At 46.0% G+C, this 24,297-nt stretch overlaps 2 protein-coding genes across 20 annotated transcripts in view; one reads left to right on the forward strand and one right to left on the reverse strand.

The window, feature by feature from the left end:
• Window positions 1-24,297, forward strand: part of LOC123848764 (E3 ubiquitin-protein ligase RNF4) — a 253,677-nt gene that overhangs the window by 193,843 nt on the left and 35,537 nt on the right. For 14 of the 19 annotated variants that reach the window (XM_064584153.1, XM_064584157.1, XM_064584154.1 and 11 more), the window contains 2 exons: window positions 11,672-11,753; window positions 21,190-21,922. In XM_064584153.1, coding sequence (XP_064440223.1) covers window positions 11,672-11,753; window positions 21,190-21,283 — 176 coding nt within the window. In that variant the 3' untranslated portion in view covers window positions 21,284-21,922. Of the gene's footprint in view, window positions 1-11,671; window positions 11,754-18,996; window positions 19,150-21,189; window positions 21,923-23,885; window positions 24,023-24,297 lie in introns of those variants that run through there. The other 5 variants (XR_010409238.1, XR_010409236.1, XR_010409237.1 and 2 more) reach the window with 3 other exon arrangements.
• LOC135362892 (uncharacterized) lies at window positions 18,717-23,725 on the reverse strand. The gene is made up of 2 exons (XM_064581825.1): window positions 23,701-23,725; window positions 18,717-23,350 (listed from the first exon to the last, which is right to left on the reverse strand). Exons 1-2 carry the CDS (start codon window positions 23,723-23,725, stop codon window positions 22,446-22,448), a joined length of 930 nt encoding a protein of 309 aa, XP_064437895.1. The 3' UTR covers window positions 18,717-22,445.

Here is a 24,297-nt window from a genome sequence, read left to right on the forward strand (position 1 = left end):
CTGTTTGTTTCTTATATTCCACATGTCAGTGAGATCATATGATAATTGTTTTTCTCTGATTGACTTACTTCGCTTAGCATAATATCCTCTAATTCCATCCACATCATTCAAATGGCAAGATTTCTTTTTTTGATGGCTGTGTAATATTGTATATATATACACCACATCTTCTTTATCCATTCATTTGTCAATGGACATCTATTGTGGACATTACTGCTATACACATTGGGGTGCAGGTGCCCCTTCAGATCACTATATTTTTATCTTTGGGGTAAATACCCAGTAGTGCAATTGCTGGGTCGTAGGGCAGCTCTATTTTTAACCTTTTGAGGAACCTCCATACTGTTTTCCAGAGTGGCTGCACCAGCTTGCATTCCCACCAACAGTGTAGGAGGGTTCCCCTTTCTCCACATCCTCGCCAACATCTGTCGTTTCCTGACTTGTTAACTTTTAGCCATTCTGACCGGTGTGAGGTGGTATCTCATTGTGGCTTTGATTTGTATTTCCCTGATGCCGAGCGACGTTGAGCACTTTTTCATGTGTCTGTTGGCTGGATGTCTTCTTTGGAGAAATGTCTGTTCATGTCTTCTGCCCATTTCTTTTGTGCCGGTACCATACTGTCTTGATGGATTATTTGTTCTTTGGGCATTGAATTTGATAAGTTCTTCATAGATTTTGGATACTGGCCCTTTATCTGATATGTTATTTGCAAATATCTTCTCCCATTCTGTTGTTTGTCTTTGGTTTTGTTGACTGTTTCCTTTGCTGTGCAAAACCTGTTTATCTTAATGAAGTCCCAGTAGTTTGTTTTTGCCTTTGTTTCCCTTGCCTTTGGTGATATGTCTAGGAAGAAGTTGCTGCGGCTGAGGTCGAAGAGGTTGCTGCCTGTGTTCTCTATGATTTTGATGGACTCCTGTCTCACATTGAGGTCTTTCAGCCATTTGGAGTCTATTTTTGTGTGTGGTGTAAGGAAATGGTCCAGTTTCATTCTTCTGCATGTGGCTGTCCAATTTTCCCAACACCATTTGTGGAAGAGACTGTCTTTTTTCCATTGGACATTCTTTCCTGCTTTGTCAAAGATTAGTTGACCATAGAGTTGAGGGTCCATTTCTGGGCTCTCTATTCTGTTCCATTGATCTATGTGTCTGTTTTTGTGCCAGTACCATACTGTCTTGATGATGACAGCTTTGTAATAGAGCCTGAAGTCCAGAATTGTGATGCCGCCAGCTTTGGCTTTCTTTTTCAACATTCCTCTGGCTATTTGGGGTCTTTTCTGGTTCCATACAAATTTTAGGATTATTTGCTCCAGTTCTGTGAAAAAAGTGGATGGTATTTTGATAAGGATTGCCTTGAATGTGTAGTTTGCTCTAGGTAGCATAGATATTTTACAGTATTCTTCCAATCCATGAGCATGGAATGTTTTTCCATTTCTTTGTGTCTTCCTCAATTTCTTTCATGAGTGTTCTATAGTTTTCTGAGTACAGCTCCTTTGCCTCTTTGGTTTAGCTTTATTCCTAGGTATCTTATGGTTTTGGGTGCAATTGTAAATGGGATCGACTCCTTAATTTCACTTTCTTCTGCCTCATTGTTAGTGTATGGGATGCAGCTGATTTCTGTGCATTGACTTTATATCCTCCCACTTTGTTGAATTCCTGTATGAGTTTCTAGCAGTTTTGGGGTGGAGACTTTTGGGTTTTCCACACAGAGTATATCATCTGCAAAGTGTGAGAGTTTGACTTCTTTGCCAATTCAGATGCCTTTTATTTCTTTTTTTTATCTGATTGCTGAGGCTAGGACTTCTAGTAGTATGTTGAACAATAATGGTGAGAGTGGACATCGCTGCTGTGTTCCTGACCTTAGGGGAAAAGCTCTCAGTTTTTCCCCACTGAGAATGATACTCAGTGTGGGCATTTCATATATGGCATTTATGATATTGAGGTATGTTCCCTCTATCCCACACCATGAAGAGTTTTAATCAAGAAAGGATCCTGTCCTTAGTCAAATGCTTTTCCTGTATCTCTTGAGAGGATCATATGGTTCTTGTCCTTTTATATATGTAGTATATCGCATTGATTGGTGTGCAGATGTTGAGCCAACCTTGCAGCCCAGGAATAAATACCACTTGGTCGTGGTGAATAATCTTTTTAATGTACTGTTGGATCCTATTGGCTAGATTTTGGGGAGAATTTTTGCATCCATGTTCATCAGGGATATTGGTCTGTAATTCTCCTTTTTGGTGGGGTCTTTGTCCCGTTTTGGGATCAAGGTAATGCTGGCCTCATAGAAAGAGTTTGGAAGTTTTCCTTCCATTTCTGTTTTTTGGAACAGTTTCAGAAGAATAGGTATTAATTCTTCTTTAAATGTTTGGTAGAATTCCCCTGGGAAGCCATCTGACCCTGGGCTCTTGTTTGTTGGGAGATTTTTGATGACTGCTTCAATTTCCTTGCTGGTTACAGATCTGTTCAGGTTTTCTCCTTCTTCCTGTTTCAGTTTTGGTAGCTTATTCATCTCTAGGAATGCATTCATTTCTTTCAGATTGCCTAATTTGTTGGCATATAGTTGCCTATAATATGCCCTTATAATTGTTTATATTTCTTGTGATCTCTCCTCTTTCATTCATGATTTTATCTATTTGGGTCCTTTCTCTTTTCTTTTTGATAAGTCTGGCCAGGGGTTTATTGATCTTATTATACTCTTTCAGAGAACCAGCTCCTAGTTTTGTTGATCTGTTCTGCTATTCTTTTGGTTTCTATTTCATTGATTTCTGCTCTAATCTTTATTATTTCTCTTCTCCTGCCTGGTTTAGGCTTTATTTGCTGTTCTTTCTCCAGCTCTTTTAGGTGTAAGGTTAGGTTGTGTGTATTTGAGACCTTTCTCATTTCTTGAGAAAGGCTTGTATTGCTATATACTTCCTTCTTAGGACCTCCTTTGCTGCATCCCAAAGATTTTGAACAGTTGTGTTTTCATTTTCATTTGTTGCCATGAATTTTTTAAATCTTTAATTTCCTGGTTGACCCATCCATTCTTTAGTAGGATGCTCTTTAGCCTCCATGTATTTGAGTTCTTCCCAAATTTCCTCTTGTGATTGAATTCCAATTACAAAGCATTGTGGTCCGAAAATATGCAGGAAACAATCCCAGTATTTGGTACCGGTTGAGACCTGATTTGTGACCCAGGATGTGATCCATTCTGGATAATGTTCCTTGTGCACTTGAGAAGAATGTGTATTCTGTTGCTTTGGGATGGAATGTTCTGAATATATCTGTGATGTCTGTCTGGTCCAGTGTGTCATTTAAAGCCTTTATTTCCTTGTTGATCTTTTGCTTAGATGATCTGTCCATTGCAGTGAGAGGGGTGTTACAAGTCCCCTACTATTATTGTATTATTGTTGATGTGTTTCTTTGATTTTGTTATGAATTGGCTATATAATTGGCTGCTCCCATGTTAGGGGCATAAATATTTACAATTGTTAGATCTTCCTGTTGGATAGACCCTTTAATTATTATATAGTGTCCTTCCTCATCTCTGATTATAGTCTTTGGTTTAAAATTTGATTTGTCTGATATAAGGATTGCCACCCCAGCTTTCTTTTGATGTCCATTTGCATGATAAATGGCTTTCCACCCCCTCACTTTAAATCTAGAGGTGTCTTTCAGTCTAAAATGAGTTTCTTGCAGACAACGTATTGATGGGTCTTGTTTTTTTTTGTTTTTTTTTTTTTTTAATCCAATCTGATACCCTGTGTCTTTTGATTTGGACATTTAGCCCATTTACGTGCAGAGTAATTATTGAAAGATACAAATTTAGTACCATTGTATTACCTGTAAAGTGACTGATAATTTATATTGTCTCTGTTCCTTTCTGGTCTGTGTTACTCTGGGTCTCTCTCTTTGCTTAGAGGACCCCTTTTAATATTTCTTGTAGGGCTGGTTTGGTGATCACAAATTCTTTTAATTTCTGTTTGTCCTGGAAGCTTTTTATCATTCTTTCTATTTTGAATGACATCCTAGCTATTATAGGTCAGGGTGTTGGCCTACTTTTAATGATATTGAGAGGGGAGTTCTCTGTGCCTCCTGGATTTTGATGCCTGTTTCCTTCCCCACATTAGGGAAGTTCTCCACTATAATTTGCTCCAATATGCCTTCTGCCCACCCCCCTTTCCTCTTCTTCTGGGATCCCAGTTATTCTACTATTGTTTTGCTTTATGGTGTCACTTATCTCTCGAATTCTCCCCCTCGTGATCCAGTAGTTGTTTGTCTCTCTTTTTTGCAGCTTCTTTATTCTCCATCATTTGATCTTCTATATCACTAATTCTCTCTTCTGCCTAATTTATTCTAGCAGTTAGAGCCTCCATTTTTTTTTTTTTTAAGATTTTTTTTTTTATTTGAGAGAGAATGAGAGAGAGCACATGAGAGGGGGGAGGGCCAGAGGGAGAAGCAGACTCCCCGCCGAGCAGGGAGGCCGATGCGGGACTCAGTCCAGGGACTCCAGGATCACGACCTGAGCCGAAGGCAGTCGCTTAACCAACTGAGCCACCCAGGCGCCCTAGAACCCCCATTTTTTATTGCATCTCATTAATAGCCTTTTTGATTTTGACTTGGTTAGATTTTAGTTCTTTTATTTCTCCAGAAAGGGATTCTCTAATGGCTTCTATGCTTTTTTCAAGCTCAGCTAGCATCTTTATAATCGTTATTCTGTACTCTAGTTCCAACGTCTTATGTTCGTACTGATTAAGTCCCTGGCAGTCAGTACTGCCTCTCATTCTCTTTTTTTGAGGTAAGTGTTTCCATCTTATTCTGTCCAGAGAAGAATAGATGAACAAGAGAACAAAGTACTAAAATGGCAACAGTGACCCCAGAGAACCATACACTAAACAAGTCAGACCCGAAACTGAAACACGAAAAGAAAAAAAGAGAATATAATCAGAGAGGTGAGCAGAATAGAGCAATACACTGGATTCTGTATGTATTTTGGTCTGTTTTTTAGAAAACTAGATCCCAAAATTGTAAAGAGAGAAAAACTTATGTATGTATAACAGTAAAGTCAAATACAATGAAAGAATAGAATGTAACTGTAAAAATGGAAATTAAGAGACGGGAAAAACAAAAGAAAAACAAACAAAAAAGGGATATAAACGGATTAACAGAACAGAGCAGTATACTGTCTCCTGAGTGTATTTTGGTCAATTAGAAAAAACTACGTCTCAAAATTGTAAAGAAAGAAAACCTTTTTATACAAAAATAAAGTTAAATATATTGAAAGGATAGAATGTAACTGTAAAGATGAATATTTTAAAAGACTTTAACAACAACAACAAAAAAACCCATCCCCCAAAAAACAACAACAAAGAGAATACGATCAGACAGGTGAATAAAGCAGAACCATTCCCTAAGATTTTAGGTGTATTTTGGTCTGTTAGAAGAAACTGCATCCCTAAATTGTAAAGAAAGAAGAACTTAACATACATACAAAAGTAAGATTCAGTACAATGAAGGGATAGAGTGTAACTGTAAAAATGAAAATTAAAAAAGATTTTATTTTTAAAGATTTTATTTATTTATTTGACAGAGATAGCGAGAGCAGGAACACAAGCAGGGGGAGCCTGCTTCTCCCTCTCCCACTCCCCCTGCTTGTGTTCCCTCTCTCGCTGTGTCTCTCTCTGTCAAATAAATAAAATCTTTAAAAAATTTAAAAAGAGTTGATAAAAAAATCGGTTGAAAAAGGAAAGAAAAAATTTTTTTAAAGATTTTTATTTATTTGTCAGAGAGAAAGCGCATGAGTGAGCACAAGCAGAGGGAGCAGCAGGCAGAGGAAGAAGCAGGCTCCCCGCTTAGCAAGGAGCCCGACATGGGGCTCAATCCCAGGACTCTGGGATCATGACCTGAGTGAAGGCAGACGCTTAACCAACTGAGCCACATAGGCATCCCAAGAAAGAAAAAAAAATTTTTTTTTTTAAAGTTGAAAGACTAAAGAATCATGGTAAAAAAGCCATGGATTCTCTGTGCAGTATTCCCCTAGCACTAGAGTTCTCCCGTTGTCACTGATCGGTAAACTTGGTCTTGGCTGGCTGTTCTCGCTGATCTTCTGGGGGAGGGGCCTGTTGCCATGGTTCCCAAATGTCTTTGCCGGAGGCGGAATTGACCCGCCCTTGCCGGTCCAGTCTAAGTCATCTGCTTGGGTTTGCTCTCGGGAGCTTTTGTTCTCTGCAAGCTTTCCATGCAGCTTTGGAGGCAGAGAGTGAAAATGGCGGCCTCCCAATCTCCACCCCGGAGGAGCCGAGAAGTCAGGGCCCCGCTCCTCAGTGCGCCCCCAGAGAAAAGCAGTCAGTCACTCCCGTCTCCCCCGTCTCCGGCCGCACTCCGTGCTCACCCGGCCGGTGACCGCGCGTTTCTGTCTCTGGCTCACGACCCCATGTGGAGTCTCCAAACCCAGCAGATCCCTGAGGTGCGCTCCCACGCTGCTCCTCCCGGGGAGGAAGGGGAGTCTCCCCGGATCTGCCGCTTGTTGGGTCCCTGATGGAGCAGGGGCCCGACTGTGCCGCGGATCACGGTTTATGGCAACCCCGAGCTGAGAGCCCGCGCCTCGGCTCGGTCTCTGCAGCCAGCGTCCCTGCTCCGACACCTGGGAGCTCTGCCGCACTCAGGCACCCCCGGTCTTTCTGTGACCCCGAGGGTCCTGAGACCACACTGTCCCACGAGGGTTCCACCCCCCGCTTAGCCACCAGAGTGACGTCCCGCAGCGGAGCAGACTTCTAAAAGTTCTGACTTTGTGTTCCGCAGCTCTATCACTTGCCAGAAGCAGCCGACAGAGGCCCCGTCCCCCACCGTCTATCCTCCCGAATATCGCCTCGGATTCACTTCTCCGCACGTCCTACCTTCCAGAAAGTGGTCGCTTTTCTGTTCAGAGAGTTGTTGCTACTCTTTTCTTTGATCTCCTGTTGAGTTTGTAGGTGTTCAGAATGGTTTGATCCCTATCCAGCTGAATTCCTGGGACCAGACAAAATTTAGGTCTCCTACTCCTCTGCCATCTTGCTCCTCCTCCTCCCCCCCATTTCTTATTTTGTGTATTTGTGTTTTCTCCCCGTTCTGTTTCATTCAGCTAATTAATAGCTTGTCACTTATTTTGAGGATGCCCGAGTGGATCAGTGAGTGGGGCATGTGACTCTTGATCTCAGGGTTGTGAGTTCAAGCCCCACATTGGGTGTGGAGCCCACTTAAAAAAAAAAAAGTTTGTCTATTTTATTCACATTTTTTTTTTTTAAAAAAACAGGCTATTTATTAGCTAGGTTTACTGTTGTTCTTTCTAATATCTCATCAATTTCTGCTTTTATCTTTATTTTCTTCCCGTGCTTTCTTTTACTTTGTTGTTTATTTTCTAACTTCTTGATTTGGGAATTTAGCTCATTTGTTTTCATTCCACCATTTTTATTGATCGAAGTATTTAGCATTTCAGATTTTCCTCTGATCATTCCTTTAAATATATTTCATAGTCTGATAATGTTTATTGGCATTTTGTTTTAAGAAATTCAGGAATTTCTTTGTTTTTATCCCCTCCTTCACCCAGTAGTTTAATAGGTGGCTTTTGGGTTTCCAGGTAGAAGAGACTTTTTTTTTTTTTTTAAGATTTTATTTATTTGAGAGAGTAAACAAACGGGGGGTGGGTGGCAGAGCGAGAAGGAGAAGCAGATTACCTGTTGAGCAGGGAACCTAATACTGGGCTTGATCCCAGAATCCTGGGATCATGACCTGAGCCAGGGTCAGACGCCTCACGGACTGAGCCACTCACGTTCCCCTGGAAAATCCTTTTTTATGTTAATAATTTCTAGGTTTTCTGCATTGCGATCAGAGAATATTATTCATAATATTTCTGCTTTATGGAATTTACTGATATTTTCCTTGTGACCAGGTTTTGTAACTGCCCTGTATACACTTGAGATAAAAGTATTTTTTTCTGTTATCATGGTGAAAATTGAATGTATATATCTTCATGATGTATTGATCAATAATAGTCAGGGTTAGGTCTTCTGTTTCCTTCCTGGTTTTTTGTCCTCGTGACCTGTCTTCTGTTAGTTAGTTATTTTATTTATTTATTTATTTATTTATTTTTAAAGATTTTATTTATTTGACAGAGAGAGACACAGCGAGAGAGGGAACACAGCAGGGGGAGTGGGAGAGGGAGAAGCAGGCTTCCCGTCGAGCAGGGAGCCCGATGCGGGGCTCAATCCCAGGACCCCGGGATCACGACCCAAGCTGAAGGCAGACACTCAATGACATAGCCACCCAGGCGCCCCTGTCTTCTGTTATTTATTATTAATGAGTTTCTAGGTTTTCTTATCTCTCTTGCAATTTTGCTTTATAAAGATGGTGTTTGTATTTGGTGCACATTCTAACTGTAATATCTTTTTAGTGAATTGTGGGTTTTAGTACTAAAAAATGTCCTTTTGTTGTGCTTTTGCCTTGAATTCTACTTTGTCTAAGATGGTGATCGCTGCCCCTTCGCTCTTTGTGTCTCCATTCGCCTGGCGGGACACTTCTGCTCTCATCCCTGAGTCCCTCAGTGTTAGCTCGTTCTCTGATTTCAGACAGCACAAATCTTGTATCTTGCTTTGTGAGCCAAATGGAAAATCTTATCTGGAGGTGATTTAAGCCCCATTTGCATATATTACTATGTGCTTTGTCTCAGCTCCGACGACATTTTATAATTGCTCTGTATATTTTATATTTGCTGTTTCTTTTTCTATGTGATTTTTTTTTTCTTAGCTTTTATTTTTGAAAATCATTGGTGTTGGGGCGCCTGGGTGGCTCAGTCATTAAGCGTCTGCCTTCGGCTCAGGTCATGATCCCAGGGTCCTGGGATCAAGCCCCACATCAGGCTCCCTGCTCAGCGGGAGGCCTGCTTCTCCTTCTCTCACTCACCCTGCTTGTGTTCCCTCTCTTGCTGTGTCTCTCTCTGTCAAATAAATAAATAAAAATCTTTAAATTAAAAAAAAAAAGAAAATCATTGGTGTTTAAGCAAGTCGGCGATCTTGTCTGCGTGCATCCCTCCACACTTCTACCGTTGGTGCCCGTCCGTCGTTGGTTTCCTTGCTTACCTTCCACAGCTGGCTTCAGGGCAGCTTCTCTGACACCACTTACTGCCTGGACAATGGTCCGTGAGCTGCTTCCATCCTTTTCACTCCCCGCCTTTTGCAGTCCCTTTTCTTCCATTTCCCAGCTGCGTTATTTCCGCTATGTCAGACACACGGTGTTTATAGGTCTCCATCTGACTACATCCCATGCTGGTGTTGGTCCTCCTGTGAGGTGTTTCCTGTCCTCTTCCGGTTGGATGATGCTCACCCTTAGGCGCATGTCCTCAAGTAGGGGTCAGGGGTATGGAATTCTCTGAGCTCTGGCAAAGCAAGATGTTTCCTACAGTCTTAATGATGTACAGAAGCCTGGCCTGGCTGGGTCACACTTTCCACTCTGATTAATGTAGCTTTGCTGTTGTGAAAAATGTCTTCCTGGTACTGAATCTGGTTATGGTTCTGTCGCTTTTTTTTTCTTATACCAAGATGTTCAGTAGTGATTATTAATTCTGATCAGAAGAAAAGAAGATTAGAAATTGCTTTCGAGGACAGCTTTTCCAGCAGACATACCTGCTTATTGGCTTTTGTCATTGTTCCTCTCCCAGAACTGTTAATGGAAGGACTGTTGATCAGAGACTCGCTCTCCTAGACTTCACTTTCAGTACATCTCTAAACACTCCTGCCCCATGTCGCCCTTCCTCATACACCAGCATTTCTTTGAACCGGGCCTCGGCAAGTCTAGTCGGCAGGCAGGCGAGGTCTGCAAGTGGACATGTAGACGGAGGCCCAGTCGGAATAGTCTTGGTGGCCAGGGAGGAATGGATTGGGCCATGGACGCAGGGCAGCTGTGACTGCATGTGTCGTGAGGATGAGTCTGCACTGGCTGGGTTGGGCAGGGTGGAGCCCGGCTGGGAGGCTGGTGAAGGCCAGCCCTGATGCAGCAGCACTGGGTAGAGACTGTTGGGGGGGGCGGTCCCAGACTGTTCACAGAGAACTTGCCGGGCCCGTAGAAGCCGTGACGTGAGAGTGAGGCGGGGCTGAGGTTCCCCGTCAGAAACAGAGCAGGCTCACAGCAGACCATACTGGGGGGCAGATGCCTGAAGGTGCCTGTAGAGGAGCCAGCTGCAGGGACATGCAACTCACAAAAGCGGTCTGGGGCAGTGGGGGAGGTTTGATGGCGTCCGTGTCCCCATGGAAGGAGGGGATGGTGGGGGCGGGGGTAGTGCAGAGGAGGAAAGCTGGGCGCGGGGAGCTCTGGGTGCCGGCAGAGGGTGGCTGGGAGGGGCTGTGGTCATGCAGGTCCCTACGGGAAGCTCTTCACAGACATTTCTGTGAGTTCGCAGGTGTGAAGGCACTCTGCCTGGTGGTCTAAGTCAGCAAAACGTCAGCTGCCATTACAGCTGAAGCATGGCTTATGCCACTGTCAAAGTGCCCCAGTGAAAGGAACAAAGGTGTGTCTTTGTTTTCTATAGAGGACAAAAAATTATCCCATGCTAAAGTCTGCAGGGAAGTGGGGACTCTGTACCTTCCTTTGAGGATGGGGCAGGTGTTGCGTGTGCGCCGCCAGCCCTCCTAGCAGCCCAGCTGTGCGCTGACGTAGCCTCTGGTGCCCAGGGCCCAGGCAGTGCCCAGGATCCCACGGGTTGTAACAGGGCGGGCAGAGAAGAAGCACGAAGTCGAACCCCTCAAACTTGCTGAGATTCAAGGAGTTGGAATAATCCTGAATCATCATTCTCCCTGCCATCCTGCCTGTTTTCAAAGAAGGTGATTTAACTGCAAAGTGAAATACAGCCTTGCTTTTTTATTGGAACAGCCTGAAAAGTGTTTGATGATGTCTCTGGGATGTTGCACGTATAAACTGAATGTCTGGGAGAGCCGTCTTCCAGTAGAGGTTGATGTCGGGGTCCCCGGTACAGTCAGTCGTGTCCTCTTGCCATGAGGGGCACTTGCAAGGGACAGCATTCGCCTCCCCGTGGGGCTGCCTTCTGGGCTTCTGTTCACTAGCATGCCCCCACTGCTTCCTGCCCTCCTGTAGGGACTTAGGACAGACCCTGGGCTTGCAAGCACCTTAGGTTTCAGGGAGTCTTCTCAAGGGCCCTCCCATCACGGAAATGTATCAGGTAAAGACCAGTCACGGGGCGCCTGCGTGGCTCAGTCGTTAAGCGTCTGCCTTCGGCTCAGGTCGTGATCCCAGGGTTCTGGGATCGAGACCCGCATTGGGCTCCCTGCTCCGCAGAGAGCCTGCTTCTCCCTCTCCCGCTCCCCCTGCTTGTGTTCCCTCTCTTGCTGTGTCCCTCTCTGACAAATAAATAAAGAAATCTTTAAAAAAAAAAGACCAGTCACTTGGGGAATCTGGGTGCCAGCCAATGGAGCTCTTCTCGTGGGACCTGGAGCCACAGTTGCTTTGCTCAGCAAACCTGTGAGTTCCGTAATTTCCAGGTTGAACGTGGAAGTTCACAAGCACATGAGAGACCTCTGCCCTCCTTTGGCTGTTTGTAAAGTCTCATTTTAGAGAAAATTTTCAGTTTGTGAAGTTATTAAAATTAAGTAAAGCCAGGTAATCTGTTCTCTTGTAATCTGACTTTCCTCTTCTCTTTCATTTTACAGATGATGTTTTTCTGCCTAAAGATATCGACCTAGACAGCGTGGATATGGATGAGACAGAGAGGGAAGTGGAGTATTTCAAAAGGTAAATGTTAGGGCTTTGAGTCTGAAATGATGATGGTTTCACGGCTGCCAGACATGACCCTCCTGACCCCCCCGGCATTGCTGCTGTCATGGACACGAGTTCTGTCAGCTAGCCGAGGGGCCTGTCACACACATCCCCCCACAGTCCTAGCACACACACGGGCCTCCTCACTCACCCTCACACCCAGTCACCTCTCCCCACCCCTCTGTGTGAAGACCGGTTGAGGACCGTGGCTCCAGACCAGCAGCATCAGGGAGCAGGCCCCTCCCCAGACCTGCTGAATTACTCTTGGGAGGGACCCAACATCTGTGTTGTCACAAGCGTCCCTGGTCATCCTCATGTGTGCTTGACATTGGAACACACTGATATGGCATGCTTTTGGGGAGAAAAGTAACATTTTAGAGATTCGCTCAGTTTTCCCGATAAGCAGATTTCATTAGTACTGTGTTCAATAGTATTTTATCTACTTTGTGAATTATGGCAAGCAAATTTCATTTTAAAGTTTCTTGTTCCTTCTTTAACCTGTTTGTTTCAGATAATACACACATACACACACAAAAGGAGCAGGTAGATTGCAGTGCAAAAAGTCATTAACTCCTATCTGAAATATTGTAGGGGCATCTGGGTGGCTCAGTCGGTTAAGCGTCTGACTCTTGATCTCAGCTAAGGTCTTGATCTCGAGGTCAGGAGTTCAAGCCCCGCATTGGGCTCCACGCCCAGCACAGAGCCTCCTTAAAAAAAATGAAAGATAAAAATAAATGAAATATGATAGAATTCTAAATTATTCTGGAAGTTATGTTTATTATATAATTTATGTATGTGTGCATGTGTGTGTATATATCTCATTTTAGCAGGCAGAGTAAAGCATTTGCTAAAGTTGGACGTCCATTCTAATAAAAACTCATACATAGGACTAGATAGGCATATCCTTAACATAATAAAGGGTATCCATAAAATACAATAAATGGCATAGTTACAGTGAAACATTAAAAGCTGTCCCTTGTGGGCGCCTGGGTGGCTCAGTTGGTTAAGCAACTGCCTTCGGCTCAGGTCATGTTCCTGGAGTCCCGGGATCGAGTCCCACATCAGGCTCCCTGCTCGGCAGGGAATCTGCTTCTCCCTCTGACCCTCCTCCCTCTCGTGTTCTCTGTCTCTCATTCTCTGTCTCGCAAATAAATAAAATCTTAAAATAAAATAAAATAAAAGCTGTCCCTTGAGATTAAAAAAGACAAAAGAAGATAAGGATGCCCAGTGTTACAACTTCTGTTTGTGAAGGTGTAAGAAGAAACAAAGGGACAAGGATCAGAAGGAAGAAATAGAATTGTCATTCGCAGACAATTCTCAGAATTGTCTTCCTCACACATTCTCTGTGACGGAAGTGTGTTTGTACAAAGAATCTGTAAGCATATCACTTGAGTTACTAAGACAGTTTGCCTTGAAGCTGGATTCTAGGGAGCATTTTTTGGATAAAGGCAGAACTTTGGAGAGAGATTTTCCCAAGGTAGACCTATAGGACTCATATACTTTAAAATCATGCATGACCTTATAAACAAAGATTATCCCAAACACCCAAGACCTGGGGAAAAGAAACATCTAGAAATGAAAAATGTAATGAGTAAAATCAAGATGTTAATAGATACATGATAAATAGATTAGACACTGCTGAAGAGGGAATTTGTGAACTGGAAGAACTATCTGAAAGATGTACTCAGAATGCACCCACATACAAGGAAATTAGAAAAGAGGAAAGAGGCTCAGACACATGGAGGAAAGACTGAGTCTGACATACATTTAACTGGAGCCCCCCTAGGAGAATGTGAAGGCTACAGAAAAGCTGTATTTGAAGAGATACAGCACCTGAGGATTTTGCAGAGCTAATGAGAAACCCAAATCTACAAATTCAGAAGCACAACATATACGAATGGAATAAACAAACAAAAATCCATTCTTCAGCATAGCAAATGTGAAACCAGAAGACCATGGGGTGATATTTACAGCGTTGAGAGAAAGTTGTCAGTCTGTAACTGTGTATACCACAAACCTATTCTTTTCCATAGTAAAGAAAAACTATAGGAACTTGCTCCAAAGAGATCTGTGTTTAAAAAAAAAAAAAAAATCTTCAAGAGAGAAAGACACCTCAGAAAGACAGTGTGATTTGCAGGAAGGAGAGAGAGAAACAGCCTGATAAATGTTGTTAAATAAAACATTTTCTTTGTAACAAGATAGTAATAATGTCTAACTGACATTATGTCTGAAAGAACCACAGTATTGAACAGAATAGTATGTAAGCTAGGTGTGAAATAGAGCTGAGTATCCTCACGTCCTTTTCTCGTTGAGGTATTTAACAGGTATTTAATATTCAGACTTGAAGCTAAATTGGCGATACAGTTTCACAAGTAAGCATTAAAAGAATAGAAATAGGATGTATAAATTGCTAATCTGTAGAAGGAAAAAAGTCAAAACTCAAAATGAAAAAATAAATGTAAAGAAAGTACAGTAAACAAATTTTAAAAACACAAGAGACACAAGTTCAGTTTTATCAGCAACCATGATAGAAAAAAAGTTTGTCAGATTGTGTTAACGATTTTAAATATATACACACACATGCTTACACACATGCACGCGCACACACACACACTCTGTTTATAAGAACATACCTAAAACACAGTGAATAGAAAGGTGGAAGTAAAGAGGAAGTGTTGGGCGCCTGGGTGGCTCAGTTGGTTAAGCGACTGCCTTCGGCTCAGGTCATGATCCTGGAGTCCCGGGATCGAGTTCTGCATCGGGCTCCCTGCTCGGCAGGGAGTCTGCTTCTCCCTCTGACCCTCCCCCCTCTCATATGCTTGCTCTCTCTCATTCTCTCTCAAATAAATAAATAAAATCTTAAAAAAAAAAAAAGAGGAAGTGTATAATTATGTTATTATCAGACAGAATATGGATTAATATAAGGGACAGATAAAGGTTGCTACATAGTGCTAAAAGGTTCAGTGTGTGAGGAAGACATAGAAATTTTAAACTAGGTACTAAGTGAAATAGCCTCAAAATACAAACAGGAAATAGTTTGAGCTGCATAGAGGATCAGATCTACCCTCTGTGTAGGACATCTCCAACTATGTCTGTGTGGCCGCTTGCTTGAGCAGTGCATGCATCCACAGGGATGTGGAAGATGAATACAGATGAAAGTGCGTCCAGGGAACAGGGTGTCTGTGTCTTGGGCCCACAGGGGATGCTCATAGAAGCGAAGCAAGGACTGGGCCACAGAAAGCAAGGCTCAGAAGTTTCAGAGAAGAAATATGTATAATTGTGTTCTCTGACCACACCACGTTTAAATCGGCAATTTACAAGAAGTAAATTTTTAAGTCCCTAAGTATTTGGAAATCTGAAAGTATGTATGTTTCACTCATGGGTTCAACAAGAAACCACAGTAGACATTTAAAAATATGTGGAACTAAAAGAGAAGGAAAACACTGCATATGAAAACTTGTGGGATGGGGACACAGTTCGTTCTCAAGCGCTCTTTCAGTGAAGTCTTAAGACTGCCGAGTGAGTTTTTAAAAACCTGAAAATTAATGAGTTAAGGATTTTGTTTGAGAAACTAGGGAAAGAACAAATAAACCCAAAGGAAGTTTAAGGAGATAATGTATAAAAGAAATCGTGAAACAGAAAAATACAGAGATCAACAAAGCCAAACTTTGACTCTTTGAAAATATTAAATAAATAAATAAACCTTTGAGAGACTGATCAGGATAAAATAGGGGGAAAAAGACACAAAACAATACAGTAATTAGATGGAAAAGAACCAGAGTGTTGATAATGATCAAAGTTGGACCATGGCTGCACCCATGTTACCACACTCTGCTTTTGTGTGGGTTTGACATCTTCCATAATGAAAAGGGTTTAAAGTTTTGTGACTATATAAGTGAAAAGGAAGACAGAGCTACAGGTACTGCAGTGATTCAACCATAAGAGAACACTGGGAACAACTTCACAATTAATTTTAAAACAAATCAAAATCGGGCGCCTGGGTGGCTCAGTCGTTAAGCGTCTGCCTTTGGCTCAGGTCATGATCCCGGGGTCCTGGGATCGAGTCCCACGTCGGGCTCCCTGCTCAGCGGGGGGTCTGCTTCTCCCTCTGCCTCTCTCTCTCTGTCTCTCATGAATAAATAAATAAAATCTTTAAAAAAAAAAAAACACAAAATCAACCCAATGACAAAATAGCCTGAAGGATCCAGTAACCATCAAAGAAATCAGAGTAGTGGTTGCGAATAATCCCAAGGAGACACTACATTCTTTTTTTTTTTTTTTAAGATTTTATTTATTTATTAGAGAGAGTGAGAGAGAGAAAGAGCACAAGAGGGGGGAGCGGGAGAGGGAGAAGCAGACTCCCTGCTGAGCAGGGAGCCCGATGCGGAACTCGATCCCGGGACTCCAGGATCATGACCTGAGCCAAAGGCAGTCGCCCAACCAACTGAGCCACCCAGGCGCCCGACACTACATTCTGACATTTGTGCTGAGAATTCTCCCAAAACTTAAGAGATTATCCAGCCTTCTACTGATTTCTACCAGAGGATTGACAGGAGGAGACAGCACAAGACACCCCACTTTATTTTATGAGAGAAGGAAGATTTTGATACCAAAATCTGCTAGAAGTGATTACAGAAAACATGAAAAATCACAGATCTGTTTCAGTCGTGAATATTAATTGGGTGCAAAAAAATTTCACATTCCAAATCCAACAGTATTTTTAAAAGCAGTATATGACCAAACTGGTGTACCCTAGGAATGAATGCAAGGAGTATTTACTATTAGGAAATCCACAAATGCTATTTGCTAAATTGATAATTAAAGAAGAGCCATATGATCATTTCCATAGGTTTAGAAAAAACATTTGATAAAAATGTTAGCATTCAATTAATTAAAAAAAAAAATGGTAAACTAATAGTAGAAGGAAATATCCTTAACCTGAAAAGGAGGTTTACCAAAAGAGACAGAGAAAAGAAATCTACATGAAACAGTTTCTCAAACGGGAAGCGTGGAAGCATGTGCAAAACAAAGATGCTCTCTGTTTCCACTTCTTCTGTTCAGCCTAAAGTCGTGGTTCCTAGGCAGCATTATAAGAGAAAAGAAATTAAAGGCTTAAGGAGTGGAAAGCAGGAGATAAAATTCCATTTTACTTACAGATGATCTAATTGACTACAAAGGGAATTACAAAAGAATTTAGCAAGAAAAAGAATTTTTAGTGAAGGGACTGGCTGTAGGATCAGTGTACAGAAGTTATGTTTCTCTATACCATCCGTAATTTAAAAATGTAGTTTAAATAAAGACAGTATTTGTAACAGCACCAGAATCTATGCAGTCTCCATGAATAAATCTAACAGAAGCTGCCCACAGCCTATGCGTAGAAGAGGATGAAGCATGAGTGAAGAATATTGAAGACCTGGAATAGATCCTGTATTCATTGATAGGAAAAGTGAGTATCATAAAGCTATCTCACTTCCCAAAATTTATCTGTAGATTTTAAAACCCAGGAAGGATTTTGTAAAATTGAGTGTTCTTAAAACACATTAGTGTAGGGTAGATACGTGACGATACAGTCACATGTGGAATGCTATACAACCGAGGAAAGGAACGAACTAGAGCAGTCTGCAATGTGGATCTTACAAACTGAATAGTAGACAAAAGGCAGAACACGAGAATATACATGATACACTGTTTATATAAAGCTCAGTTTAGACATAACCAAAGTACATTTTTAAGAATTACTTTATTTAAAATCAGTTATTGGGGCGCCTGGGTGGCTCAGTCGTTAAGCGTCTGCCTTCAGCTCAGGTCATGATCCCAGGGTCCTGGGATCGAGTCCCACATCGGGCTCCCTGCTCGGCAGGAAGTCTGCTTCTCCCTCTCCCACTCCCCCTGCTTGTGTTCCTGCTCTCGATATCTCTCTCTCTGTCAAATAAATAAATAAAATCTTTTAAAAAAAAATTATTAACATAAAATGTATCATTAGTTTCAGAGGTAGAGTTCAGTGATTCATCAGTTATAAAACACCCAGTGCTCATCACATCACGTGCCCTCCTTCATGCCCATCCCCCAGTTACCCCATCCCCCAGCCACCTGCCCTCCAGCAACCCTCGGTTTGTTTTCTAGAGTTCAGCATCTCTTATGGTTTGTCTCCCTCTCTGATTTCATCTTATTTTTCCTTCCCTTCCCCTGTGATCCTGTTTCCTTTCTTAAATTCCACATGTGAGATCATATGGTAGTTGTCTTTCCCTGACTGACTTATTTTGCTCAGCATAATACCCTCTAGTTCCGTCACATCGATGTAAATGGCAAGATTTCATTCTTTCTGATGGCTGAGTAGTATTCCATTGTGTATATACACACCACGTCTTCTTTATCCATTCATCTGTTGATGGACATCTGGGCTCTTTCCATTAGTACATTTTTTAATGTACACCTTTCAGTCCAGCAGCTCCACTCCTGGCTGTCTGCCCAAGAGAAATAAGAGCATGTATCCACACAAAGATTCCTACATGAATGTTTCTAGAAGTTTCACTTGTAATAGCCAAAAACTGGGGACAGCCCCGTATCCACAGCAGATGAGCAGATAAACTGTGCTCTCTCCGTCCAGTGGACACCACTCAGCAGTGAAAAGCATACTCCTGATGAAACACCAGAGCCAGATCTCAGAAGCAGGGTGCTTAGGGCAAGAAGCCAGACAAGAGGTAACAAAGTGCAAAGTTCCATGTACACGAGATGGCAGAAAATACAAGTTCATCCCTAGTGACAGCAGATCCCTGTTTGCCTGGGGCCGGGGCAGCAAGGAGATGACAGCAAAAGGACACTTCCTGGAAGTGTTCTGTGTCTTGATTGATGGGATAGTTTCCCGATGTATTTGTCAGCACTGTGAGCTATAGAATAACTGTAGTTTATTGTACATAAAAGGTACCTCAGTAAAGTATATTTTAAAAATTAAGTCTATCGTTCAGGGATACTATACAGCACATAGGTGTTAAGACTATAAATAAAAGCAAGGAAATTATCATAAAAAGCCAGAATGGTGATTACTTCTGAGGTGGGTGGGGGCTGCCGGGAGGCACTGTCCCACAGCTTGATGCTTGTGCTCCCCAGTGTTTGCCTTATCAGTTTCCTTCCGAGCACACGTCTCTTTACTCTCCTGTATGTGTGTGACGTTCACACAGAAATCAAACCATATGCTAAAGGATTAATCTGATCCTCCTAGAAGAATAGGAAGAACGGACGGCTTTTCTTGCCCATTACAAAGACGATCATGAAAACATTGTGATATTCGTGCAGAATCCGGAGCCCAGAAACAGACTATACAAACGCTGAGCTTTGGTTTATGACAAAAGACAGATCGACAGTGGAAATGAAGGTGTGTTCATAAACGGAGCTATGGAAGTTTATGTAAGAAAAACTTTTAAATTGGATCTGCCCCCCATATCCTACCCAAAGGTCAGCTCTAGATGAGTCAAGATTCTAAATGTCAAAAGCAAACCTTTTGATTTGGAATACAGGTGAGTATCTTTTTGACCTCAGAGTAGGGAAAGATTCTTAAAAACACCAACCATAAAATAAAAGATTGATAAATGACATTAAAATCAACAATTCTTTAAAGAAAGTGAGGAGACCGTGTGCGCAGCACCTCACGAAGGGTTGGTATCGGAACGGATAAACATGACAGAGCAGGAAAAAACAAACAGCGTGGACAGATGTGCTGTCCCAGAAAACTGTGACCATGGGCCTGTGGAGAGGCCTCCCGCCTGATGGGGAGCTGGGCGCACAGGGGCAGCGGCTCCCCCACCCTCCGGGGGGGACACAGAGTGGCTCCAGCGACCATGGGGAAGTTTGGCGGAATTGGGTCAAGTCGAAGCTGGCCGTTGCACGGAGCCCCGCGCTCCCGACGCGCGTGAGCAGCGACGTCCGCTTGTCTGTCCGTTCCGCGGGGTGAGCTCTTGGAGCCTTGGAAACGAGCACCCCGCGGCCTTGTGGAGGAATCGCACAACATAGTGTTGAATGCGAGCAGTAAGAAAAAAATACAGGACAATTCTGTTCCTGTAGGTTCAGAAATCCTCACACGCAAACACGGGCGAGGGGCTGCGAGATCGTGGGGCGATGGTCACAGTCGCCAGGGTGCGGGCTGCCTCCCGGGAGAGGACAGCGAGGTGCCGCGGGGTCGGCGGGGTCGGGCTTTCGGACCTGGGCTGGGGGGCTGTGGCGACCCAGGCTTGGTCCCAGTCCCCTGGGTGCACGTCCACAGCGTGTGTGACACGGTCCACAGAGGACCACACGGAGGCCTGATGGGCAGGGGGTGTTGAAGCGTCGGGTGCAGGGGAGCCAGGGGTTTGGGAAGGAGGCAGAGCCGGCGGCTGGGGGCCTGGGCCCTGTGCTGGGGGAGCCGCTGGTGGGGGAGCCGCTGGGAGCCTTGCTTCCATCGGCTCGGAGCCACCTGTGGGCGTTCCAGCCACGCGAGTGGAGAGACGCGGGGGGGTGTGGCCTGCTGGGGACCCCTGGGAGCTACCGCCAGAGCAAGGGGGGCGGGGGAGGCAGAGGGGGGAGTTCCCGAAGCTTGAAAAGGTGACGCCACTAGGACTCGGGGTTTGACCAACTGTGGCCAGGGAAGGAGAGGCTGGATTCTTGGGAGCAGGGCGGGGACGGACACAGACCGCCCGGCAGGCAGCACAAGAAATTGTGGGCGATTGAACGGCCATGTAAACGAACATATTTCAGCTTCTGGCTGGGTGACAGCAGTAACCATTTTCAGGCTTAATTCAAGTTGCTGCTCACATGAGAGCTGGACAGGTGAGAACTTCAGAAATTATGCGAAGTATAGGCGGTTGAAAGGAAGTGTTCCTCATTTAATACAGAATCACCCACTATTGCCTGGGAAGCAGGTAGCAGAAGGTGGTGTTTTTCAAACACTGTTGGGCGTGCAGGGGTGAAGCAGAGCTGGGCTCCAGGGCTGGAGGCCTGCCTTGGAGACCTGGGGGCGGCGGGCAGCACCGTGGCCGAGTCTCACCGTGCCAGGTCCCGTTCCATATCACACTCACGCGTGCGTCCGTGGATAAATGAGGGCAGAGGGGATCTCCACGGCTTAACACGTGGAGAAGGGTGGGTGGTGGCCATTGGCACGTTCTCAGATGGGCTCATCAGAAACTTCCTTTGGGCAGCTAAGAAGGACACAGGACACCAGAGGACATTGAGGGTGCTGGCCAGTGTCCTGAAGAAGGGGGTCCCTGTCCTCCCGAGGGCCTTTCCCCGCTCTGAAGGGTGGCCAGGTGTGGAGGGGACCTTGTCGCCGGGCCTGGCACACTGAGGGGGCCCCCCCACCCCCCCGGAGGACACCAGGCTTTGCCGACACCAGCTCGCATGTGGGCTGTTCCTTCGCTGACTGTTTGGCTCTTTGTCTTCACAGATTCTGTCTGGATTCCGCTAGACAGACCCGACAAAGACTGTCCATCAACTGGTCCAATTTTAGCTTGAAAAAAGCCACTTTTGCTGCCCACTGAATGAGGACCGCCTGGAGAGGGACGCGCGGGAGGTGGGCCAGGCCCCGGAGCTGCTGTGCTTGCCCAGGGCTGGGCCGGGTGGGCCGCCGCACCTGAGACCCCCAGACCGAGGACTCGCTGCTCGGCCCGCGCCGGTAGCTCGTGTGCGTGTGTCTGTGAGTGAGGCGCTGAGGCCAGCGCTGTGCTGTCGGATTGGAACAGTAGCTCCCGCCGGTTCGCCGCCGCGCAGCCCGGAGCCTGGGTCGTGGCCAGAGACGCGTTTCATCATCCACGTGGCCGTTGCCTCTGCATCTCGCCCTGTCCTGTCGTCTGTCCCCGCCGGGGCACTGCCGTCACGCAGCTCTCGTGTGCCCTGCACCCCACCGAGGCGGGCCAGGCGGGCAGGCGCTCTTCCGTTCTCCTGCACAACCTCCTGTCTCAGAGTGTACACGTTGCGCTGTTTGTGTCCGAACCCCTGACTTGTAGCCAGCTTGTGTAAGACCCCTTGCAGAATGAGAAAGTTCAAAAACAGAACCCCACCCAGTACTCACACCATCAAGTCTGTTAGAGAGTGTACGACTGTATTAACACGGAGGCCTGCCTGGCTACTTTTTTAACATATTGTTAAGTAATATTAAAATCATGTCTTTCTTTTTGAAAGATGGAATACATTAGTACAGCAGAAGACCTCGTCTGGTTGCTTTCTGCTGGGGGCGGTGTGGTGCCGGGGGCAGGGCACGGGGCGAGTGGGGGGCAGTGCCCCCCGAGGGGAACCTGGGCCACCAGCCTTGGAGCATCTCCCGGGTCACCCCTGGCAGCAGTTGAGGGGTCCTGGCACCCCCACATCCTCCACGCAGCAGTGTATCCGGGGCCTTCCGCGTGCCAGGCAGGGCCAGGCCCAGGACAGAGCCCGGCCCGACGCTCAGAGGGTTTGGGGAGAGAGCAGTGGTAACACCAAGCAGCAGCGGCGGGGTGGAGGCGGAGCAGGGGTCCCCGCCTTCTGACCTACGGGGCAGGGGACGCAGAGCCATGTGGGCCGGAGGGTCAGCAGGCTGGGACTACACAGAGCCCTATGGGCAGGTGCCTGTCCGGGGGGCGGGGGGAGGGGGCGGTGATCTCTAACGAGACCATGAAGAGTCCCGGGTGTTCAGTTGGGTGTAAACGAGGCGCAACACGGGAGTATTTAGGATGAGAGTGGGAATGCTGCCTGGGTTCCTTCCGTCTGCGGCCTCTGCAGGCCGTTTGCGGGAGTCCCCGGTGGAGCCGCCTCCTGGCTGCCGCCCTGCTCCCACCCACTTCCCAGAGCACTGCGGAGCCGCACTGCTCCCGCCTCTCGGGAAACCTGCCTGTGTGCAGCCGTGGGGGTGCGGCGTGTCCCCGCTTCCGTGTGGAGACAGGGCGAGAGGAAACGGCCTCTGGAAACATTCTGCCGGTTCCGTCCACAGCACTTCTGGACGGACGGGATGCAGGTAGAAGTGAGAGGAGGCAAGAGGGACTCCCGGGCTTTGGTCTGAGCCCCGGGCAGGAGGGGGCTGCCCGCCCTGGAGCAGGGGTCAAGTCTGAGGTGCCCATCAGACCCCCCCAGGTGAGATGTTTGGCGTTGGGAATTGCTGTTCGTGGACAGAAGGCCACCCTGGAGCAAGTGTGGACAGGTCGGGGGTCCAGGCCCTAGAACCAGTGTCCAGGGTGGGAGGAGGAGGGCAGCCTGGAGGACACAGGTGGGGAGAGACTGGCCATGGCGGGCTGCTCTGGCCAAGGTGTGGTCCAAGGAATGGCCCAGGGCTCTTACACTGAGGTGACCTTGACCACAGCCCAGTGGGAGCTGGTTTGCAGGAAAACAAGGGTGGGAACGGCAGGTCCTGGGAATAGGAGATGGGGCAAGAGGCTGGCTGGCTTGTTTTGCTTTTTTTCTAACTAGGTGGGAAGAACAAGCGTACCGCTTTGCTCGTGGGATGACCCTGCAAAGCGAGGAACGGGCTGGGCAGTGACCGCAGCAGGAGCCGTGTCCTCGAAAGGCCCTGATGTGCCTCCAGGACTCCCAAGCCCAGGCCTGGGCCTCCACCCCGCCCGGTGAGGGCAAAGGGGAGCCTCAACTGGGTCAGTGCAGCAAATGCTGGGAAGGGTCCGGGGGGCGGGGAGCCTGCTCTCCGGGGAAGCTGCCTGCCTAGGCCCCTGCCCCGTCCTCTTCTCCCCGGGGGCAGTCCTGAGGTCGTGTCGGGGGCACTTCCACCTCTGAGCCTCCGGTTCCATCTGTCCTGGGGCGCCACACTGGGTGCTGAGGAACCGCAGGGTCCCACCTGTGACATGAGCAGGACCTTGTCAGGGCCAGGAGTGGTGAGGGGAACCCCTGGGTGCCCACTCCTGAGGTGGCCCCACCTGCCCCCTTCCGCCCCTGCTGTTCCTTTGACTCTTTCCCCAAGAGGGGGGCGTCACTTTACCATTCCCAGTTCTCTGAAGATGCATCTGGGGCCTGGGAGGCCGAGGCCAGAGTCCAGGGGTGGGGGAGGTGGAAGGTCAAGGCTGCAGGGCCTCCCTAGTGCAGCCCCTCCCATGCCCACGGAGGCAGGCCCAGGCCTGGAGACTTGCTACCGTGTGTCCTCATGCCCAGACACTGCATTTACAGGTGGGGAAACCAAGGCCCAGGGTGCTTCTGCGGGACATCCAGCTCCAGTGCTCCTGTCTTCACGGGTCCTAGACCTGGGCGCCGACCCCTGGGGGAGCCTCACATAGACCACGCTGGAGTATCACCTCCTTTACACGGTAACGGCAATCATGAGATGAAATAAAATAACCATGGCTAGAAAAGAAACAGTAAAAAGGTCCTTTTATTGAACTTTGTCTACATACTCATGCTATTAAACCAAAATATTATCAAAAGGAGTATTACGGTACCAGAAAGGATGAACGTTTCTTAATTTCATTAATATTAAAGGAAAAGAAACTTACATGTCCCACTGTTCCTGTTTGAAACACCAATAAGAGCTCTCGGTCACCCACAGAATGACTAGAATTGAAGTAACTTGAGTCCTGGTTCT

This window comes from Mirounga angustirostris, unplaced genomic scaffold (genome assembly GCF_029215605.1).
Source record: "Mirounga angustirostris isolate CCGP_5_RB_7025 unplaced genomic scaffold, mMirAng1.0.hap1 SCAF_2, whole genome shotgun sequence".
Taxonomy (NCBI): domain Eukaryota; kingdom Metazoa; phylum Chordata; class Mammalia; order Carnivora; family Phocidae; genus Mirounga; species Mirounga angustirostris.